We start from the raw sequence: 21035 nt of genomic DNA, 5'->3' as shown, positions 1-21035 counted from the left end.
TTAAAAATTAGATTTCACATTAATTTTTCTAAAATTTATCTTGAAAAAACTAAAAAAAATATCTTTCAAGTTTGAGTGTTAAAAAAGTATATAAATAATTTTTTGTAAATATTTTTTGATATTGTCTATCAAACTACAACTCTTTTTCTATCAATTGCAGAAAACCGTATCTCAAAATCGTGAATATTAAAGAAATCAATAAACATTGAAAAAAATATATAAATCCAGTTTAAGCGGTCGCCATTTTGAATTTTTAAAAATTTTAATAAAAATTTCCTCTCTATTTCCAAGCTGAGCTTTTTTCTGTTAGTTTTTTATATGTTTACGTAAATTCAGTTCAATAAATCCACTCTGAATTAGTTATAACCAAACTATGTACAAATGACGTAATATCTGTCAAAATTTTATACCAATATGGCGTTCTAGAAAACCGGACACGTATTTAAAAACAAATTATGGTTAATCGGAAACCCACGCCGCGTTCCCATGAAATTAAAAAAAACAATACCCATAGAAAATGTACTAACTAGAAAGTCTACTTAATTGTCCATCCATGGTGCGTGAGAAAACGAACTTAAAATAATTGTCATACAATGCAAAATTTCTAAACAATGTTGTTTTCTTAGTAACGCATTTTAACGATAACTGCTTAATTCCTTCCCGCCTTTTTTACGTAAACAACCGATTAGAAACGTTATTTTGCATCCATCCGGTATACAATACATACTGTATTAACCGCTTCATGGAATTCATTAATATCAGACACGAAACTACAACAGTTTTTATTTCACGAAATAAAAGCGTAAATCTACTGGTTTATAACAAAAAAAATATCATATAACTAAATCCTATAATTTCGAATTCGATTTTGGAAGATTAATTGTACCGTGACTCATAGTAGCAGGTAATTGACCATGAGAACACAAAAGAGAAGTTTCACAAATATGCAGACAAGTCCGAACAAGACGTTGCCGACAGAACATCTTGTAACTAATTTGTTTTTATATATTCATTATTATAAAATCATTTAAATGTATAATTATATTAATAATTCTAATCAAATTTAAATTATATATTATTTCGATTACATAAAACAATTCAATCATTTGACGTTTACTAACAAAATCTATTGTTCTATGATATTAGTATTATTAATACAACGTTGCCATGTTAATTATTTGAACAATTTATATAGTAAATTCGTGATACCAAATTATTTCTTTTAACGAAGTAAAATTGTTTTTTTAAAGTAAAAACTATTAAAAAAATATGTTTTTTTACTATTTTAGTGTATAACGTGATTTTCAATTTATTATTTAGGGTTTAAAATGACATGGTTTTTATTCATAATACCTTATTTGAGTTCCATCATTTATGTTGTTCTATCGCTTTGCGTCGGTTATCAATTTATTACGTGAGAAAACTTATAAACTTCCTTCTTTAATACGTAAATATCTATTTTATATTTTTTTGCTAATTAATAATAAGTAGATAGTTACTGAAAAATTTTAATATACGGCAACGCTGTTCAGGTAAACCGAAGTGAACAAAACGAGCTCCGTATCTACGCGAAATCGCAACATACCCACAGAGCCAGCGGACATTTGTCAACAGTAGGCTTTGGATGTTACGGCGCGAAGTGTTAGTGCCGAAAATAATAGTTGAACGTGAATGTTTTTTGAAGACATGGAAAAATGATTTGAAATTTCGCGTGATTTTATTTTGGTTTTACACAAAATTTGTGAAACGGTTTTTTATATTCCTCAACAACATGGCCGCTTTCGTATTTACTTTCGTGTTTTTTGTTTTAATTCGCTGTAATGTTGCGTTTTATAATTATTGTGATAAAAATATTTTCGATGCTAATGATGACGAAATGGCATTCACAAAAGAAGCTAATTATAGAGAGTTTGCAGTTGTTGGCAGTTTGAAAGCTCTACATTGCTGTGCTAAGGAATATCAAACTATAGAATGGTAAGAATTTAACATTAATAGTAAATTAATTAGCTGAATCGTCATTTTCGACGGGTAAATTACCTATAAAAACAATTATCTACAAACGTTTATATTTTTAACTGATAAAAATCAGATAATAAATTATTTTTATATGATTTAAATACTAGGAATCATTTTAATCAGATACCTAATTCTTTGTAAAGTTTTTTATGTAATTTTAGTTAAATGTATATTTATACAAACTTTGTATTACTAATTTTTGTCTAATTTATCATACGTGAAGATTTTTAATACAAAATTTGTTTCTATTGAACTGAATTTACATATAAACAAATGCCCGCGTTTATCACGCAGCGGAGTAGTGTCAAATTGCTTTTAACACGACAGTACCGTATTCAGGATCACATGAACAAATAATTGAAATATGTTTATAATTAAAAAAAAGTTATAATATTACTTAGATACATAAATTTTCATACTTAACGTTTATATCATATTTTTTTAACGATAACGTGTCGTTTAAATATTTTATACCTGTCGACACGAAAGCAGTTGTGTTAGATGATAAAAAACACGAGATACTCGTAACTAAAACCCATAAAAATAACCTTAAAACATGTCTAACCGGCACCGGGTCGTTTTCTTCAGATTAATCACCTCGTGACAACTCATGTTCGTACGTACCTTCCATTTCTATTTTGTTATCTGCGATACCCATCGAAACGGCCCACCACAACGATCCATTCTTATGGGAATGGTTAAACTCGAACGGGCGGTCAAAAAAAAAATGTTGATGTTATCGAAAATTTGGAGGTTTCATTCACAAAACACCGACCACTACAAATTTTCGTCTGTATTTTTTTTGTGATTTCGATTTTATAAATTATAAACAAGAATTTTGTATCTATAATGTTTTTTTTTCAATCTACCGATGTTTTTCGAACTCCTCGTATTAAAAATACCCTTTTTACAGAAATTTAGCACAAATTTGATCAAAATTTTTTAGTTTTTCCTCGGCTTTTTGGAATTTCAAATTTCGTTTCATAACTTCTAATTTTATGTCGCCTTGTATAATGACGAAAAAGCTTTTTTATTTTTTTTATGATAATATCAACGTTCCTTTTATGATTTTTTTATATTACAACATTGCCATTCCACAACTGTAAATATTATGAATTTATATAATGTTATTTTACAAAAAAAAAATTACTTTAACTTTGACCCTGTATATTTCTCACAAATATAAAATTGGAAGGATCTACAAAATACAGTCACTTAGACACACATTTTCTCAATTGATTTATACCAAAAATAAGTCGTTATCTCGAATTTTTTCGAAAATATTGAATTTTCTATACAAGCATGTCAAATTTTTTCAAATTTCTGAATTTTTTGACCTATTGAAAACACATTTTTATGGCGAAAATATGAGAAAAAACCATGGTGTAATATGTATTTTTGTCAGAAAAATTGAAAATCCATATTAATTTCCGAATCAAATGTATAGTTTTCCGGAAAATCTAATTTTCATAAATTACACTCGATTTTCCACGTTTTTTCGAGCAAAGTCTTATTTGGGCGTTAAAGGAAAGCGGAAGAGGGAAAATGTGAAGGAAATAAAGTGAAAAAATTTTTTTGTATCAATCTCAAATCGATTTAAATAATTAAAATGGTTTGTAAAACCCCTTAATACGACCCTGTCGTTAACCAGGTAGATACGAGGGATCTATAACGAAAAATTAATGTTATAGATGTAAAATCTACGGTTAAATATTATGATAATAAATATCGAGCACGTCTATGTCGATCAGTTCATCCTTTGTTTTTAAAATAATTTGGAGAATCGGTTTATGGCGGTAATTTTCTCAGAAAATCGATTTCTACGAAAATTTTAAACGAGATCTCGCAGACTAAATTCATTTCGTGTTATAATCGATATCAATGATTTCATTTGAATTACTTATAGTTTTTTATGTCAGTACATTAAAATTCTCGCATTCATATACGAGGTACCGTCAAAAAATACTATGTTCTTAATTTATTTTGAATTGAATCCAATTGTGGAGAGTCCCAAAATGCCAATAATAATTTTTGACTTATTCTCAGCCTTATTTAAACAAGCAGAATCTAATAAGGTCTTGATTGTGTTTGGTTGATCCTAAAAATGCCAAACGGGCTGTAAATTCGGCCAGATAGTAGACAGATGACCTTTTGATGTGGTAAATTCGGCCAGATAGTAGATAGTTGACCTTTTGATGTGGTAAATTCGGCCAGATAGTAGATAGTTGACCTTTTCATGTAGTAAATTCGGCCAGATGGTAAATAGGTGACCTTTTGATGTGGTAAATTCGGCAAAATTGTAGACAGATGACCTTTTGATGTGGTAAATTCGGCCAGATAGTAGATAGTTGACCTTTTCATGTAGTAAATTCGGCCAGATGGTAAATAGGTGACCTTTTGATGTGGTAAATTCGGCCAGATAGTAGATAGATGACCTTTTCATGTAGTAAATTCGGCCAGATGGTAAATAGGTGACCTTTTCATGTAGTAAATTCGGCCAGATGGTAAATAGGTGACCTTTTGATGTGGTAAATTCGGCAAAATTGTAGACAGATGACCTTTTGATGTGGTAAATTCGGCCAGATAGTAGATAGATGACCTTTCGATGTAGTAAATTCGGCCAGATGGTAAATAGGTAACCTTTTGATGTGGTAAATTCGGCCAGATAATAGATAGATGACCTTTTTATGTAGTAAATTCGGCCAGATGGTAAATAGGTGACCTTTTGATGTGGTAAATTCGGCAAAATTGTAGACAGATGAACTTTTGATGTGGTAAATTCGGCCAGATAGTAGATAGTTGACCTTTTTATGTAGTAAATTCGGCCAGATGGTAAATAGGTGACCTTTTGATGTGGTAAATTCGGCAAAATTGTAGACAGATGACCTTTTGATGTGGTAAATTCGGCCAGATAGTAGATAGTTGACCTTTTCATGTAGTAAATTCGGCCAGATGGTAAATAGGTGACCTTTTGATGTGGTAAATTCGGCAAAATTGTAGACAGATTACCTTTTGATGTAGTAAATTCGGCCAGATAGTAAATAGGCGAAATAAACAATATTTTGTTCGTATATTTATCTACGGTCTACTTTCTAACAACGTATTTATTTATTTATAGTCGCAAGTTTTGCTATAAAAATATAATATTTATGAGGTTGCAGCATCTGCTTAATTTCTGCGAATTTCAGTAATTGCATATCATGTTTCAAATGAATAATGGAAAGTTCAGCATTTAATTTATAAACTTGAAACGGTGTTTCGTCTTTAAAATCACTCATTTTGTTGTAAAAATTCTTTAAACTAACGATTCTTGTATACAGGGTGTCCCTGAGTAGATATAACGATGAAAATTTGTCGGTTGAGATTTTTATTTCTTGAAATCCGGTCCTGTTCGATTCGGACATTAATTTGATAATTAATTTTAGTTTCGAATATTTAAGTAGTTCGAAATTTGAAAAAAATCTATTTTGTTTTAAGGCAAAGTGATGTATACGAGGGACGGTTCGAAAAGTACCTGGTTCAACCAATAATTGCGGGTAGCAGTTTTTTTTTGACACCGAGCCATTTTTAGAGATAAATAATAATCTGGGGGGGCTAAATCTGGCGAATAGGGTGCATGAAAACATAACGATAAACAAGTTTTTTCGTGTTTACAAATTCACTGTCAAACAGACCAGGAATCACCCTCGTACATTATATACTGTTATATAAATGTTTGGATGGGGGGTTGACCTTATTTTTGGTAAAAAAATTCGTTAATTTTCTTTTATTTTGTTTATTTTTTCGACGAATTTAAAATAAAATTGAAATCTGAGTTTGAAAATCGAAATTTCAAAACTTTTTTCGTCATTAACAAAACCCAATTTTTTTGAAGAATGTATATATGTATATAAGAGTGTATAAAAACGAAAATTTTGGGAAAAAAACCTAATCTAACCTAATTTGGAAGTGGGTTAAAAAAAAACAAAAAAAAATAATTTAAATTGTTTGTTTCACTTATCTGGGGACATCTTGTATATATAGTATATGCGTTGATCAAAATAAAACGTTTTTAAAGCCATTTCGACAGTTTACTTCAATTTTTTTAATACAGGGTATAGAAATAAATTGTCCACAATTGATATATTTTGGTATTTACTTCAAGCTTCTGCATTCTGGGCTTGAGACGGTTCTGTATCATAATATTGTTTATATGTATATAAGAGTGTATAAAAAAGAAAATTTTTGGGAAAAAAACTTAATCTAACCTAATTTGGAAGTGGGATCAACCTTGTTTAGAAAAAAAAAATTAATTTAAATTGTTTGTTTCACTTATCTGGGGACATCTTGTATATATAGTATATGCGTTGATCAAAATAAAACGTTTTTAAAGCCATTTCGACAGTTTACTTTAATTTTTTTTATACAGGGTATAGAAATAAATTGTCCACAATCGATATATTTTGGTATTTAATTCAAGCTTCTGCATTCTGGGCTTGAGACGGTTCTGTATCATAATATTGTTTATATGTATATAAGAGTGTATAAAAAAGAGAATTTTTGGGAAAAAAACTTAATCTAACCTAATTTGGAAGTGGGATCCACCTTGTTTAGAAAAAAAAAATTAATTTAAATTGTTTGTTTCACTTACCTGGGGACATCTTGTATATATAGTATATGCGTTGATCAAAATAAAACGTTTTTAAAGCCATTTCGACAGTTTACTTTAATTTTTTTTATACAGGGTATAGAAATAAATTGTCCACAATCGATATATTTTGGTATTTAATTCAAGCTTCTGCATTCTGGGCTTGAGACGGTTCTGTATCATAATATTGTTTATATGTATATAAGAGTGTATAAAAAAGAAAATTTTTGGGAAAAAAACTTAATCTAACCTAATTTGGAAGTGGGATCCACCTTGTTTAGAAAAAAAAAATTAATTTAAATTGTTTGTTTCACTTACCTGGGGACATCTTGTATATATAGTATATGCGTTGATCAAAATAAAACGTTTTTAAAGCCATTTCGACAGTTTACTTTAATTTTTTTTATACAGGGTATAGAAATAAATTGTCCACAATCGATATATTTTGGTATTTAATTCAAGCTTCTGCATTCTGGGCTTGAGACGGTTCTGTATCATAATATTGTTTATATGTATATAAGAGTGTATAAAAAAGAAAATTTTTGGGAAAAAAACTTAATCTAACCTAATTTGGAAGTGGGATCAACCTTGTTTAGAAAAAAAAAATTAATTTAAATTCTTTGTTTCACTTATCTGGGGACATCTTGTATATATACTATATGCGTTGATCAAAATAAAACGTTTTTAAAGCCATTTCGACAGTTTACTTCAATTTTTTTTATACAGGGTATAGAAATAAATTGTCCACAATCGATATATTTTGGTATTTAATTCAAGCTTCTGCATTCTGGGCTTGAGACGGTTCTGTATCATAATATTGTTTATATGTATATAAGAGTGTATAAAAAAGAAAATTTTTGGGAAAAAAACTTAATCTAACCTAATTTGGAAGTGGGATCCACCTTGTTTAGAAAAAAAAAATTAATTTAAATTGTTTGTTTCACTTACCTGGGGACATCTTGTATATATAGTATATGCGTTGATCAAAATAAAACGTTTTTAAAGCCATTTCGACAGTTTACTTTAATTTTTTTTATACAGGGTATAGAAATAAATTGTCCACAATCGATATATTTTGGTATTTAATTCAAGCTTCTGCATTCTGGGCTTGAGACGGTTCTGTATCATAATATTGTTTATATGTATATAAGAGTGTATAAAAAAGAAAATTTTTGGGAAAAAAACTTAATCTAACCTAATTTGGAAGTGGGATCCACCTTGTTTAGAAAAAAAAAATTAATTTAAATTGTTTGTTTCACTTACCTGGGGACATCTTGTATATATAGTATATGCGTTGATCAAAATAAAACGTTTTGAAAGCCATTTCGACAGTTTACTTCAATTTTTTTTATACAGGGTATAGAAATAAATTGTCCACAATTGATATATTTTGGTATTTACTTCAAGCTTCTGCATTCTGGGCTTGAGACGGTTCTGTATCATAATATTGTTTATATGTGTATAAGAGTGTATAAAAAAGAAAATTTTTGGGAAAAAAACTTAATCTAACCTAATTTGGAAGTAGGATCCACCTTGTTTAAAAAAAAAACAAAAAAATTAATTTAAATTGTTTGTTTCACTTATCTGGGGACATCTTGTATATATAGTATATGCGTTGATCAAAATAAAACGTTTTGAAAGCCATTTCGACAGTTTACTTCAATTTTTTTTATACAGGGTATAGAAATAAATTGTCCACAATTGATATATTTTGGTATTTACTTCAAGCTTCTGCATTCTGGGCTTGAGACGGTTCTGTATCATAATATTGTTTATATGTGTATAAGAGTGTATAAAAAAGAAAATTTTTGGGAAAAAAACTTAATCTAACCTAATTTGGAAGTAGGATCCACCTTGTTTAAAAAAAAAACAAAAAAATTAATTTAAATTGTTTGTTTCACTTATCTGGGGACATCTTGTATATATAGTATATGCGTTGATCAAAATAAAACGTTTTTAAAGCCATTTCGACAGTTTACTTCAATATTTTTATACAAGGTATATATTTATATATATTTTGGTATTTTTTTCAAGCATTCTGGGCTTGAGACGGTTCTGTATCATAACTTCCATTTCGTTCGATATTTTCAAATAGTACTTGAATGAAATAACCAAAATCCCATTGTACACATTCTACTAATACCTTTCACACTTTCAATTCGAAATTCCTCTTCACGGAAACACCGATAAATTAAAATAACTGTCAAAAACATTCACCCAAAGATGTCGACGCGTCCATTTTGTTACCTTCCCCCATTGTAAGCAGATCACCTTTTTTCTGGGAACAATTTCTTAACAAGCGAAATACCACTTCTCTTGAAACACCCAATTTCTTAAAATTAAACTTAGAAATCGACCGTTAAGACGAAATTAAAATTTTATTATCAATCACCGCAATCGATTCTGTTGATATTTGACAGGGTCGGACTAACTAAATCATTAAATTAATCGATTAGATATAAAACAATGCGGAAATACGAAACGTCGTATACGATACGACGATATACAGTGTGTTTTAAAAAATCGGAACCTAAATAATTTATATTACGTAAATAATAAAAAGTTAAATATGAAATTAATAATAAAAAAAATAATAATTACATCTTTGAGAAAATACGAGGGCGATATGATAGTTGATTAATTTTTTTTTTTTAAATACATGATTGTGTTTATGAGTTTTTGATAGAATATGTCAAAATTACATATGAATTTGACAGTTTTAAGAAAATAATTTAAAAAACGCGTTTTTTTTCAGTTTAAGCGTTATAAATATTTGTAAATTAAATTTTGAATTTTTTTTTAATGCTGTATATCAAACTACAACTTTTTCTCTGTCTATTACAAAAAACTGCGTTTTGAAATTGTTGGTAAGAATTGAAATAAAATATATAAAAATTCAGTTTACACGACCGCCATTTTGAATTTTCAAAATTTAAAAATTACTACTTTTTCAGAAACATTTCTTCAATATTTTTGTATTATATCAATTTTTTTAACTAATTTTTACTATACTTAATATATAAATAAATTTTTTTTTTAATTTCGGCAAAATTTAGTGTGGTAATTAATTGTTTTCTAAATCTATATTCACCATGTAATAGAGCACAAAATTCCCTGCAAATTTGATATTAACAATTTTCTTCTACGATCAAAATTGAAAAAAAAATACGTAAAAGTGTGAAATTTTGAAACGAAATTTTTGACTACACCTCGTACATTCCAGGATTATTTCAAAACGTATAATAAAATTTATGATGGTTATACATCGATTTCACACAGATGTCTTTTATCCATTCAATTTCGACAATAGATTTCGTTTTACCCAAAATTTTGGTTTCTGTTGAAATTACATTTAAACCAGTGACGTACTCAGATTATTTCATAAATATCGTGATTTATTTAAAATAATTATCGTATTTCTTAGAGTTGAATCGATGTTATATTTAACAAAATTTCAAGGAAAAAATAATATGTTCAACAAACAAACTGAGTAATTACGATCAGATAAAAAATTTCGTGGAACTTTGAAGAATGTGAGGTTAGGTTCATAAATTTACCATCCGGTGATTGTGTCTATTGTGTAAGTTCAATTACATCGACTACGAGTCTTCGACATCCATGCTTCTAAAGAATTTCAATATCGATATTACAATAAAAGTATATACGAGGGTGAACCAATAAATTTCAATTAAATTATTATTTTTAATCTAAAAATTGACTATAATAATTTGTTTTTTCATTATTATTCGTATGAATAACGACTGTTAGAACTTATTTCACAAGATTATTCAGAAATTTATACATATTATTTATACGAGGTGCGATAAAAAATTACAATCAAAACTGAATATATTCAGTTTTTCAATTTCGAAAAAAAACTATTAAATAATATAGTAAATAACAAAAAAAAATTCAGAATTTTGTTTGGAAGCATTTATAATACGAGGATAGTACGAAAAGTATTTAAAACAGAAAAAATTTTCGTTTTACTTCTGATACCGTCCTCGTATATATTTGAAAGGAAAACATAAAAAGAAGTAATATACAGGTCAAATCGATAATATTATAAATAGAATATACTTCATTTTATATACCTGTTAAATATATTTTGAGTTCAATGACCTGGATTATTAATTACGGATAATAGATGGCAATGTCTGTGGTATAACAGGAAATTATGAATGAACGTATCCGTTGTAGTGTAATTTAAGACCTTCGTGACAAAAATTACGAGTTTAATAACATACAGGGTGGCTTGAAACTTTATAACTATATGTATAGGGTGTTCCACGGGTTAAATACTTACAGTAAAATCATGAAAATTTCTACGTTTACGTTTTCGGTGACGATCTTTTTAACTAAAATATTTTTAAAGATGGCCGACTTCCGGTTCTACCGGAAATCGACTGTAACTTTGTTATTTTTAATAGAACACCCTGTATATTAATACATTTTTGAAATCTACGTAAAATTTTAGTATACTTTTGTCTGAAAACTTTTTTCGAAAAATGCATACTTTTTGAGTTATTAATTTTTTTGTAAAAAATTTGAACAATTGCAAACTCTTGTAAATTATTTTTTTACGAGGATATCTTTAAAGTTATGAAAATGGTTTTTGTTCGGTTGCTTTTAGTAAGGTTAGACGTATTTGAATCTATGTTGGAACATTTTTCATTTTATACAGGGTGTGTATAAAAATTGTTGAAAGTTTAATTTCATAAATATCAAATTTCTTCATTTTTTTAAATAGAATCACCCGGTAAAAAAATAAAATCAGATTGTATTCACAAATCCTATTCCAACATGAATGCATTAAGATAGAAAAAAACCGGGTGGTTCTATTTAAAAAAATAAGGAAATTTGATATTTATGAAGTAAAACTTTGAACACTTTTTATACACACCCTGTATAAAATGTAAAAGTTTTCAACATAGATTCAAATACGTCTTACCTTTCTAAAAGCAACCAAATGGAAACCATTTTCATATATTTAAGGGTATCCACGTAAAAAAATAATTTATAAGGGTCTGCAATAGTTTAAATTTTTTACAAAAAAATTAATAACTCAAATAGTATGCATTTTTCGAAAAAAGTTTTTAGACAAAAATAAACTGAAATTTAACGTAGATTTCAAAAATGTATTAATATACAGGGCGTTTTATTAAAATAACAAAGTTACAGTCGAAAACCGAAACGTACAAAAAAATTAATAACTCAAAAAGTATCCATTTTTCGAAAAAAGTTTTTAGACAAAAGTAAACTGAAATTTAACGTAGATTTCAAAAATGTATTAATATACAGGGCGTTCTATTTAAAATAACAAAGTTACAGTCGAAAACCGAAACGTACAAAAAAATTAATAACTCAAAAAGTATCCATTTTTCGAAAAAAGTTTTTAGACAAAAATAAACTGAAATTTAACGTACATTTCAAAAATATATTAATATACAGGGCGTTTTATTAAAATAACAAAGTTACAGTCGAAAACCGAAACGTACAAAAAAATTAATAACTCAAAAAGTATCCATTTTTCGAAAAAAGTTTTTAGACAATAGTATACTGAAATTTAACGTACATTTCAAAAATATATTAATATACAGGGCGTTTTATTAAAATAACAAAGTTACAGTCGAAAACCGAAACGTACAAATTTTCACGATTTTACTACAAGTATTTCACTATATACAGATAGTCGTGGGACACCCTGTACAAGTCCTCGTATATTTACCATCACCTCGTACTTCATTTTCAAATATTTGCGTTCAAATACGATTTTAAAGGGAAATAACATTGTCGGTGTTGGTTAACAATAAGTTATTTATTTTTTTCATTCATCTACACAAATATCTAGTTTTAGACATCAAACAATGCCTCTCGTTAAGTCAATAAACGAGTTAATGAACTTGTCACTTGTCGAAACGACTCATCCTCAATATACACTCATAAAAATATCCAATTTACATATTTCTATTATTTATTTATCGCCAAACAAAACGCGCCGGATTAGTTTACTTATTTCGAAAGTTGATTTTCCCCGTACGGTTGAAACGACCATTTTTTTTTCGCTTTTATAGCGGTTACGGTTTGTATTACGAGCGTGTCTACTTGCAGGTGTCTTGTTTTACACAAAGAACGACGAAATGATTTAGAAAAACTCTGTTAACAGGTATAAGGAAGACAAAGTTTATCCGTGGCCGTTGGATGTTTCGACTATGCTTCTGTTTCCCGCTAGCGCCAATCAAACCATCTATTCCCAAGCTGTCAAACAGACGGACGAAGGAAATTATAAGTGTATACTTCGAAACGACAGTATAATACACAGTCATACTGTTAAATTGTACGTACTAGGTGAGTATTTGAGTTTACGAACGGTTTGGTGCTTTTCAGTGCTCAATTTATTCGTTTTTTATCAAAAAAAACTGTTATTTCACAAAATGAAAACTTTATGATATGAAAATGGCGTTTTTTTCTCGAAAATTACGTAACTGTTCTTATTATGATTTATTTTTATGCAAAAACGTCGCACCTGGTTGGTACAGGTAAACTACTTTTACCGGAAAATCGTGGGTAGATGATGGGTGTATGGTGGAATTCTATTATGAGAAAGCGCGACTTCGTATCATTTGAATAAATAGATATTCACTTGATTTAAATAATTATTCATTCGCTATCAATATTCGAAAGTATAAAATTGATTATATAATAACAAATTATTGAAAAAACTATTTAGGAAAATCAATTTTTTTCATTTTATCCAATCGAAAAATAAGTTTATACATTGAAATTTCGACTACCACTTGTAGAACTATTAAAATTTGTAGACTATCCCCGGTAGAATTGCATAAATAAATTGTATGTCCCGGTATATACGCTAAAATTAAAAATAATTGGACTACCCCTCGTAGATTTGATGTAAAATGTTTTTTTCATTTTAAAATCTGTAATGTCCCTCGTAGATTTTCAAAAAAAAAATAAAAGAAGATAAATTGATATTCTAAATGAAAATTCAGACTCTCCCATGTAGAAATTTCGAAAAAAAACGTTAAAATTTCGACTACTCCTTGTAGGAATGTTAAAACTTCTAGACTATCCCCGGTAGAATTGCTTAAACTAATTGTATGTCCCGGTATATACGCTAAAATTGAAAAAAAATGGACTACCCCTCGTAGATTCCATGTAAAATGTTTTTTTCATTTTAAAATCTGTAATGTCCCTCGTAGATTTTCAAAAAAAAAATAAAAGAAGATAAATTGATATTCTAAATGAAAATTCAGATTCTCCTTTGTAGAAAATCGGGAAAAAAAACGTTAAAATTTCGACTACCACCGGTAGAATTGCAAAAACAGAAATTCTTTTTGATATATCAGCAAAAATTGAAATTCCGATCATCTCCGGTAGATAAATTGATATTCTAAATGAAAATTCAAACTCTCCCTTGTAGAAAATCGAAAAAAAACGTTAAAATTTCGACGACCACCGGTAATATTGCAAAAACAGAAATTCTTTTAGATATATCAGCAAAAATTGAAATTCCGATCATCCCTGGTAGATAAATTGATATTCTAAATGAAAATTCAGACTCTCCCTTGTAGAAAATCGAAAAAAAAACGTTAAAATTTCGACGACCACCGGTAATATTGCAAAAACAGAAATTCTTTTAGATATATCAGCAAAAATTGAAATTCCGATCATCCCTGGTAGATAAATTGATATTCTAAATGAAAATTCAGACTCTCCCTTGTAGAAAATCGAAAAAAAAAACGTTAAAATTTCGACTACCACCGGTAGAATTGCAAAAACAGAAATTATTTTTGATATATCAGCAAAAATTGAAATTCCGATCATCCCTGGTAGATAAATTGATATTCTAAATGAAAATTCAGACTCTCCCTTGTAGAAAATCGAAAAAAAAACGTTAAAATTTCGACTACCACCGGTAGAATTGCAAAAACAGAAATTCTTTTTGATATATCAGCAAAAATTGAAATTCCGATCATCTCCGGTAGATAAATTGATATTCTAAATGAAAACTCAGACTCTCCCTTGTAGAAAATCGAAAAAAAAAACGTTAAAATTTCGACTACCACCGGTAGAATTGCAAAAACAGAAATTCTTTTTGATATATCAGCACAAATTGATATTCCGATCATCCCTGGTAGATAGTTTTATACAAATTTAACATTTAGAATCTCCCTGGTAAACCTACAAAAATAAAATCCTACACATCAAATTTTTGACCACCACTGGTAAGTTAGAAATATGTTTTATAAAGCTTAACATTTAACTCTCCCTGGTAGAACTACAAAAATTTTAAATTAATTTTACTTAACTCCTAACTCGGAAGAGAATTATATATTTAAAATTAAACTTTAGACTTTCCCTTGTATAATTAAAAGGACCGATAAAAGAGTAATATAAAATTTTAGACTTTCCTTTGTAAAATTTCAATATAATGACAAAATTAAAACTTCGATTTTCCCTTGTATAATTGAATAATGATTTTCGATATAAAAATCTCTTAAGTCCCCGGTAGAATAAATTCTATCGAAACGTCATTGTTCTCCGTATCAACCCAATTGTTTCCAAGCGCAGGTGACAGATATAACCGGAGCAGCCTACTCAGTTTATTTTTCGCAATAAAAAATTGATTACGTGCGAGAGTAGGCTGTGAATGCACTAGCATTTCCGTAGCAGCGCCATTGTTTGATACGGTTTCCACCACGAACTATAAATATCAACGTTTCTCCGAAAAACAATATAAAGTCAAAGTCGTCCCAGAATGATATTTCAGAATTTTATACTTTCTACGAATGTTTCTTTTGAAGTCAAATAATATATATATATCTAGTGGGTGTTGTAATATTTTTATCTACTAAAAATCAATATGGCGACTATTTTGTACCTAATAAATATTCTATACGTTATTTTACGTAAAAACTAGATATTTTTCGTATTACCCCGGTGATGTACGTATTTTTTTCTATACAGATAAAGCTCCGGATGATCCTCAAATTACGTATCTATCTGACGATACTAAAATCTTCATTGGAGACAAATTGAGGTTATATTGCGAAGCTTTCGTAGGTAAGTATCACGTTACTAGAAAAATAACTGTTACTTGTAACTAAAGTTGTTCTAATGATGTATCGAGCATTTTATTGAAAAAAAAAACTGTTATTTTTATAAAATTTAGGGTAAACTCCACTTTCAGGTAACGTGGTGGATTTACCCGACGCCCATAGCGAAGTTTATTGGTACAAAACGTTCCCGAATGGTACCAGAATAAACGATATCCCATCTCGAATCAAACAAATCAAAACCGAACAGTGAGTTTGTTATTTATTATTTAAATTATAATTCTATTTTATATTTCATCTAAATCACTTTGTATATTCGTGAATTTAAAAAAAAAACTGGTAAGAATCGACGAAAAGAACGCAGTTAACGATGTAGACCAGCTGGAGCACAATCAATCGTGAGAACTACACTCGAGAACACTGTACAGGACCGGATTTAAACCAAATATTAAATTACGAATATACATTAAAAAAAATAATTTTAATAATTTTTAACTATTTGAATTTTGTTTTTTTACTTACTTTTTTTACTTAAAACTATAAAAAAAAGTAAATCCGGTACTGGATTTTTAATTCTATACTTAATTACTTGTTGTCGTTTATTCTTTGTCTTTTCCACGATGGCCGATTACTCCCTGGAGAGTAAAGACTACGAATGTCGTTATGTCTTCTTCTTTTTTATCTCGTACGAACAAATAGAATGTGAACAAAACATTTTTGTGACATTGGAATCATCTTGAACAAATTTATTTATAAGATTTTCTCGGAAAGCAATATTTAGATTTGTATTTATATCGAACCGCATTTCTACAAGAATCGCGATCTAGGATTTGAAATCTAAAGTTAACCGCAGGTGGAACTTTACACGATATTCAAGGCCATTTTTTTTCTATTAATGAATCATTTCTATTTAATTGAGAGGTTAGAAATCAAATAAAAAACTTCTATTTTTTTTTTTCTCTTATTATTAACGTTAATACGAAGGTCAGTATCTATACAGAGTGAACTAATAAAATTTAGGCAAACTTATTGTGATTAAAGTCATTTAAATATCGATGAAACAGGGACGGACTTGTTTAAAATACATGGAATTTCAAATTATGCCTCATAATTGGTTTTTCAGTGAGTTTGAGACCTCAAAGATCTTCCATTGACTCTAAAAATACTATAATTCCAATTTGAACTCTCTAAGAATTGTTTTTTATTAATTGGGAGACTTTGGGACCCTTTCATTGACTTTAGAAATACTATAACCTCAAAATAAGTTCATATTATGCCACATAATTTATTTTTCAGTGAATTTGAGACCTCAAAGATCTTCCATTGACTCTAAAAATACTATAATTCCAATTTGAACACTCTAAGAATTGTTTTTTATTAATTGGGAGACTTTGGGACCCTTTCATTGACTTTAGAAATACTATAACCTCAAAATAAGTTCATATTATGCCTCATAATTTGTTTTTCAGTGAATTTGAGACCTCAAAGATCTTCCATTGACTCTAAAAATACTATAATTCCAATTTGAACTCTCCAAGAATTGTTTTTTATTAATTGGGAGACTTTAGAACCCTTTCATTGACTTTAGATATACTATAAATCCAATTTGAATCCATATATGATTCCCGAGAATCGTTTCTCGTTAATTTACAAAAGAAAAATATTTTTAACAATACACACACACACGTAAATGTGCGTGATTTTTCGGTTTATATTCGAATTATATCCGCTCGAATGTTTTCTGCGTGTAATTATTTCAACGACAAACAAATTCACCATCGTATGCCGTAAAAGATCCGGCACGCACTCTATTGTCGATTCGGAGAATTAAAAACCACTAAAAACATACAGAACGCGCCTTCATATAATATCCGTTGAACAGTGTTGCCATTTAAATAATTTAGTACTCCTCTAAGTTATATTCGAAATTAAAATATTCGTAGATGGTTTTCAGAGGAATTTCTTTATGTTTTCATTGCTAATTACGTTTTTGTTCGTCACAAAAATGATATATACGAGGGATGGTGAAAAAAGTTTCGCAATTTTTATTTTTATTGTTCCGCAGAGAAGACGAGCAAACGATAGGTTCGTATCTGGTTATAGACGAAGTGCTCCGAGAAGATTTCGGCGACTACGTCTGCGTTATCACCAAGCCGGGTATGAGCATCAGTCGCATCGTGAACGTAAACGAAAAAAGTAGGTAGAACTAACACAAAAACGACGTTAGACTCAAAAAATTTTTTTTTTTCAAAAATTTCAGTTTCGGAAGTGGAATTTTTAACGCCAACCCCATTACCTGTCGCCAAATTAATTTTCATCCTGACCGGAATTCTAACTTTATTCGTTTTAATCGTAATAATTTATTTAAAATTTGGACTCGAATGGCAGGTCCGTATCAAGGATACTTTCAGTCCTTTGGAAGACGGAGACGGTAAAAAAAAGGACGTTTTGGTGGTTTATTCCTGCCAGGACGCGGAAATCGCTTTGGGGGTGTTGTTGACGACGTTGGAAGGGAAATTCGGGTACAGTTGCGATTCCAAGGAACTTTCTTTTGACGTCAGTACTTGTGAGTTGTCGTATCGCGAAAATTTTCGTTTTTTTTTTATTTTCTCGTATCGATTTAAGGGTTGAAGGAGTTGAGCTTGGGGGAGAAGTACAGGAGGATCGTGGTTTTGGTGTCTCCGGCGCTATTGAAGGGCTCCTGGGACTCTGATGCTGTAGTAGGGGCACTGAAGGAGTTGAGGAAAATCGGACCGAAAATGTTGTGCGTTTCCCTGAAAGATTTCCCGAAAAATGAAATGGAGGTTAAGGATTCCAGCGGGGAAACCCTAAGGGCTGTGATTAGGTGAGTTTCAATTCATCAATTTTTCCATTATTTACATTTTTTTGTTTTAAAAAACATCGATATTCAATTTTATCAAGTTTTTTTTAAATACTTATATTTACGGAAAAAACTGAAACGTGGCAACACAGCATGTTATATAGATTTTTCCGACCTGTTAATAAAAAATTGATAAAAAAATTTCGTGGAAAATATTCATTTCCTATAATCTCCGAATTACCATTAAGCGTGGCAACACGGCGTATAGTTAAATTCATAACATTTACTGAGTATTCGAAAAAATTATAAAAGAAAAAATCACGCGGGAAATTTATTTCCCACAATTTTCGATGTACAGTTAAACGTGGCACCACAGCGTAATTTTTTTCGAAAAAAAAACACCCAATATAATTTTAAAAAAAAATATTACCAACAATTTTATCGTTAAAATTTCGTCAGGAATATTTCCTAAAATAGAAATAAAACGTGGCAACGTAGCAAAATTTGTTTCCTGTAATCACTTAAATAATTTCGCGCCAATCATTCGTTTCAAGTATTTACAGAGTTGCCAAAATTCATTATATCGTATACTGAAAAACGAAATCAGTAGACTAAAAATGATAATTTTTTTATCATCAAAAAATAAAACTTTCATTTTTTTCATTATATCGAAATAGTATCAATATATTTTTATCAAAAAAATGATCAAAACAAATAGAAAATTTCGTCTTAAATATTTTCCATTATCTCAGCAGCAGAATTAAACGTGGCAACGTAGCGTCTAGTTGAACTTATTATGTCATCCATGATGGCGGATATATAAACGAACAGGACCGGTTTTAGACATTTTTTTTAATTCATATAATTAAACATATTTTGTATCACGTTAGCAGACGAGTCCATTTTATTATATATATACTATATATAAAAAAATTCATCAAAATTACCGACTCTACCCAATGCGATGTAATCAATTACAGATCTTTGAATGTGATCTTATGGGAAAGGAAAGAAGACGAAAAATTATGGAACTCGTTGAGACTCAGACTTCCGCCAAAACGAAACGTTCCACAAGGAACAGATACGAGGCTGTGTTACAATTCCCAAGAATTAGTAGAAGATTTTAGAGTATAAATCCATATCTTCTTTCATCTTGAATATCATTTTTTTTCTACCAACAACTCCATAAATTATTTTCTCGCGTTTTTTCAATCAAAGGTGTTGCCTTTGTGGTATAATCTTGTATATATTTATAATTATTAACTCCATAATACAGATTGTTGATTTTTGTCTATAATGTTACGTGAAACATCCGAGCGCGTCCGGCCCTGCTTTTAAAGTGAGTGGCTCTATCGGTAACGTAAACAATTTGCAGGGTCGGACCGGCTCGCGATAATACACTTGACTGGACGTATGCTGAGTATTTATTTAAAAAATTAACTTTTTTTCAAAAATTTTTTTTTATATTTTAAGTGTTATTTATTTAAAAAAAAATAGAAAAGAAATTTGATCCTTTTTCTAGAAAAAAGTGTAAGACTGCGAGTTTATTGTATAATTATTCGTATTTTATATAAAGAGTGTCCTAAAAAGACGTTATATACTTTTCGAACGACGGGATACTTAATATGTATATTAATTATTTGGGACACTGTATATAAATTTAATTGTAATTCTAACGTGCTAATATTACACTCATGGTGGCCCCAAAAGTGATCAATGTTTTCAAAAGTTACTTCTACTTGAAAAATTATGAAAACTTTTATGTCATCTTTCATGATATATACGATGGATGTCCAGAAAGTAACAGTTTCGAGGTTATATACTGATTCCAAGATGGCGGCGTTATCTCCGCCCACTACTACGTCATCAAAAACGTTTGTAGGTTTTTATAATAATGTAATAATACAAGTGATATCCAAAAAGTATCAGTTTTGAAACAATTTTTGAGGTTGAGTTCAGCTTTAATGTCGAAGCAAAATACAGAGGATAGTTGAAAACTTGTTTTTTGGTGTAATTAGACGGTGAATTTAATGAATTCGTGATTTTCTACTAATAGAAACTTTTAAATCTCACGCTGTATAAAAATACGATAAAAACAAGGGGAAAGCTATTTGTGTACTGATACCAAGATGGCGGCGTTATCTCCGCCCATTACTACGTAAGCAAAAACTTCTGTACCTTTCTGTACTTCCCTCGTATATTGAAAAGAACGTGATTTGTAATATTCACGAGCAAATTGATGCAATATCTGTATTGTAACATACGTTTCATTTTAATTTTACTTATTTTATTGTGATTTTTTTATATATATTTTTGTACTTTTAAATGTATAAATATTTATATTCAAATTGATGGGAATAAACAATTTTGTCACAAAAATTTTCGTATTATTTCAAAAATCAACCTTAAAACCACTAAATTCAAATTTTCTTGTACTAAATCGAGAATCTACTTATGAATATCCGAATAAAATTTTCCATAACAACACGACACT

General features: G+C 29.2%; 1 protein-coding gene across 1 annotated transcript; it reads left to right on the top strand.

Moving 5' to 3' along the window:
• Positions 1-1531: 1531 nt before the first annotated feature.
• On the top strand, positions 1532-20920 carry LOC130891942 (uncharacterized). The gene is made up of 8 exons (XM_057797042.1): positions 1532-1974; positions 12810-12991; positions 15632-15727; positions 15855-15969; positions 17786-17916; positions 17981-18286; positions 18346-18565; positions 19522-20920. The coding sequence occupies exons 1-8, from the start codon at positions 1625-1627 to the stop codon at positions 19673-19675; spliced, it is 1554 nt and encodes a 517-aa protein (XP_057653025.1). The 5' UTR covers positions 1532-1624; the 3' UTR covers positions 19676-20920.
• Positions 20921-21035: the final 115 nt, after the last annotated feature.

This window comes from Diorhabda carinulata, chromosome 3 (assembly GCF_026250575.1).
Source record: "Diorhabda carinulata isolate Delta chromosome 3, icDioCari1.1, whole genome shotgun sequence".
Taxonomy (NCBI): domain Eukaryota; kingdom Metazoa; phylum Arthropoda; class Insecta; order Coleoptera; family Chrysomelidae; genus Diorhabda; species Diorhabda carinulata.
This window is presented reverse-complemented; position numbering and strand designations above follow the sequence as displayed.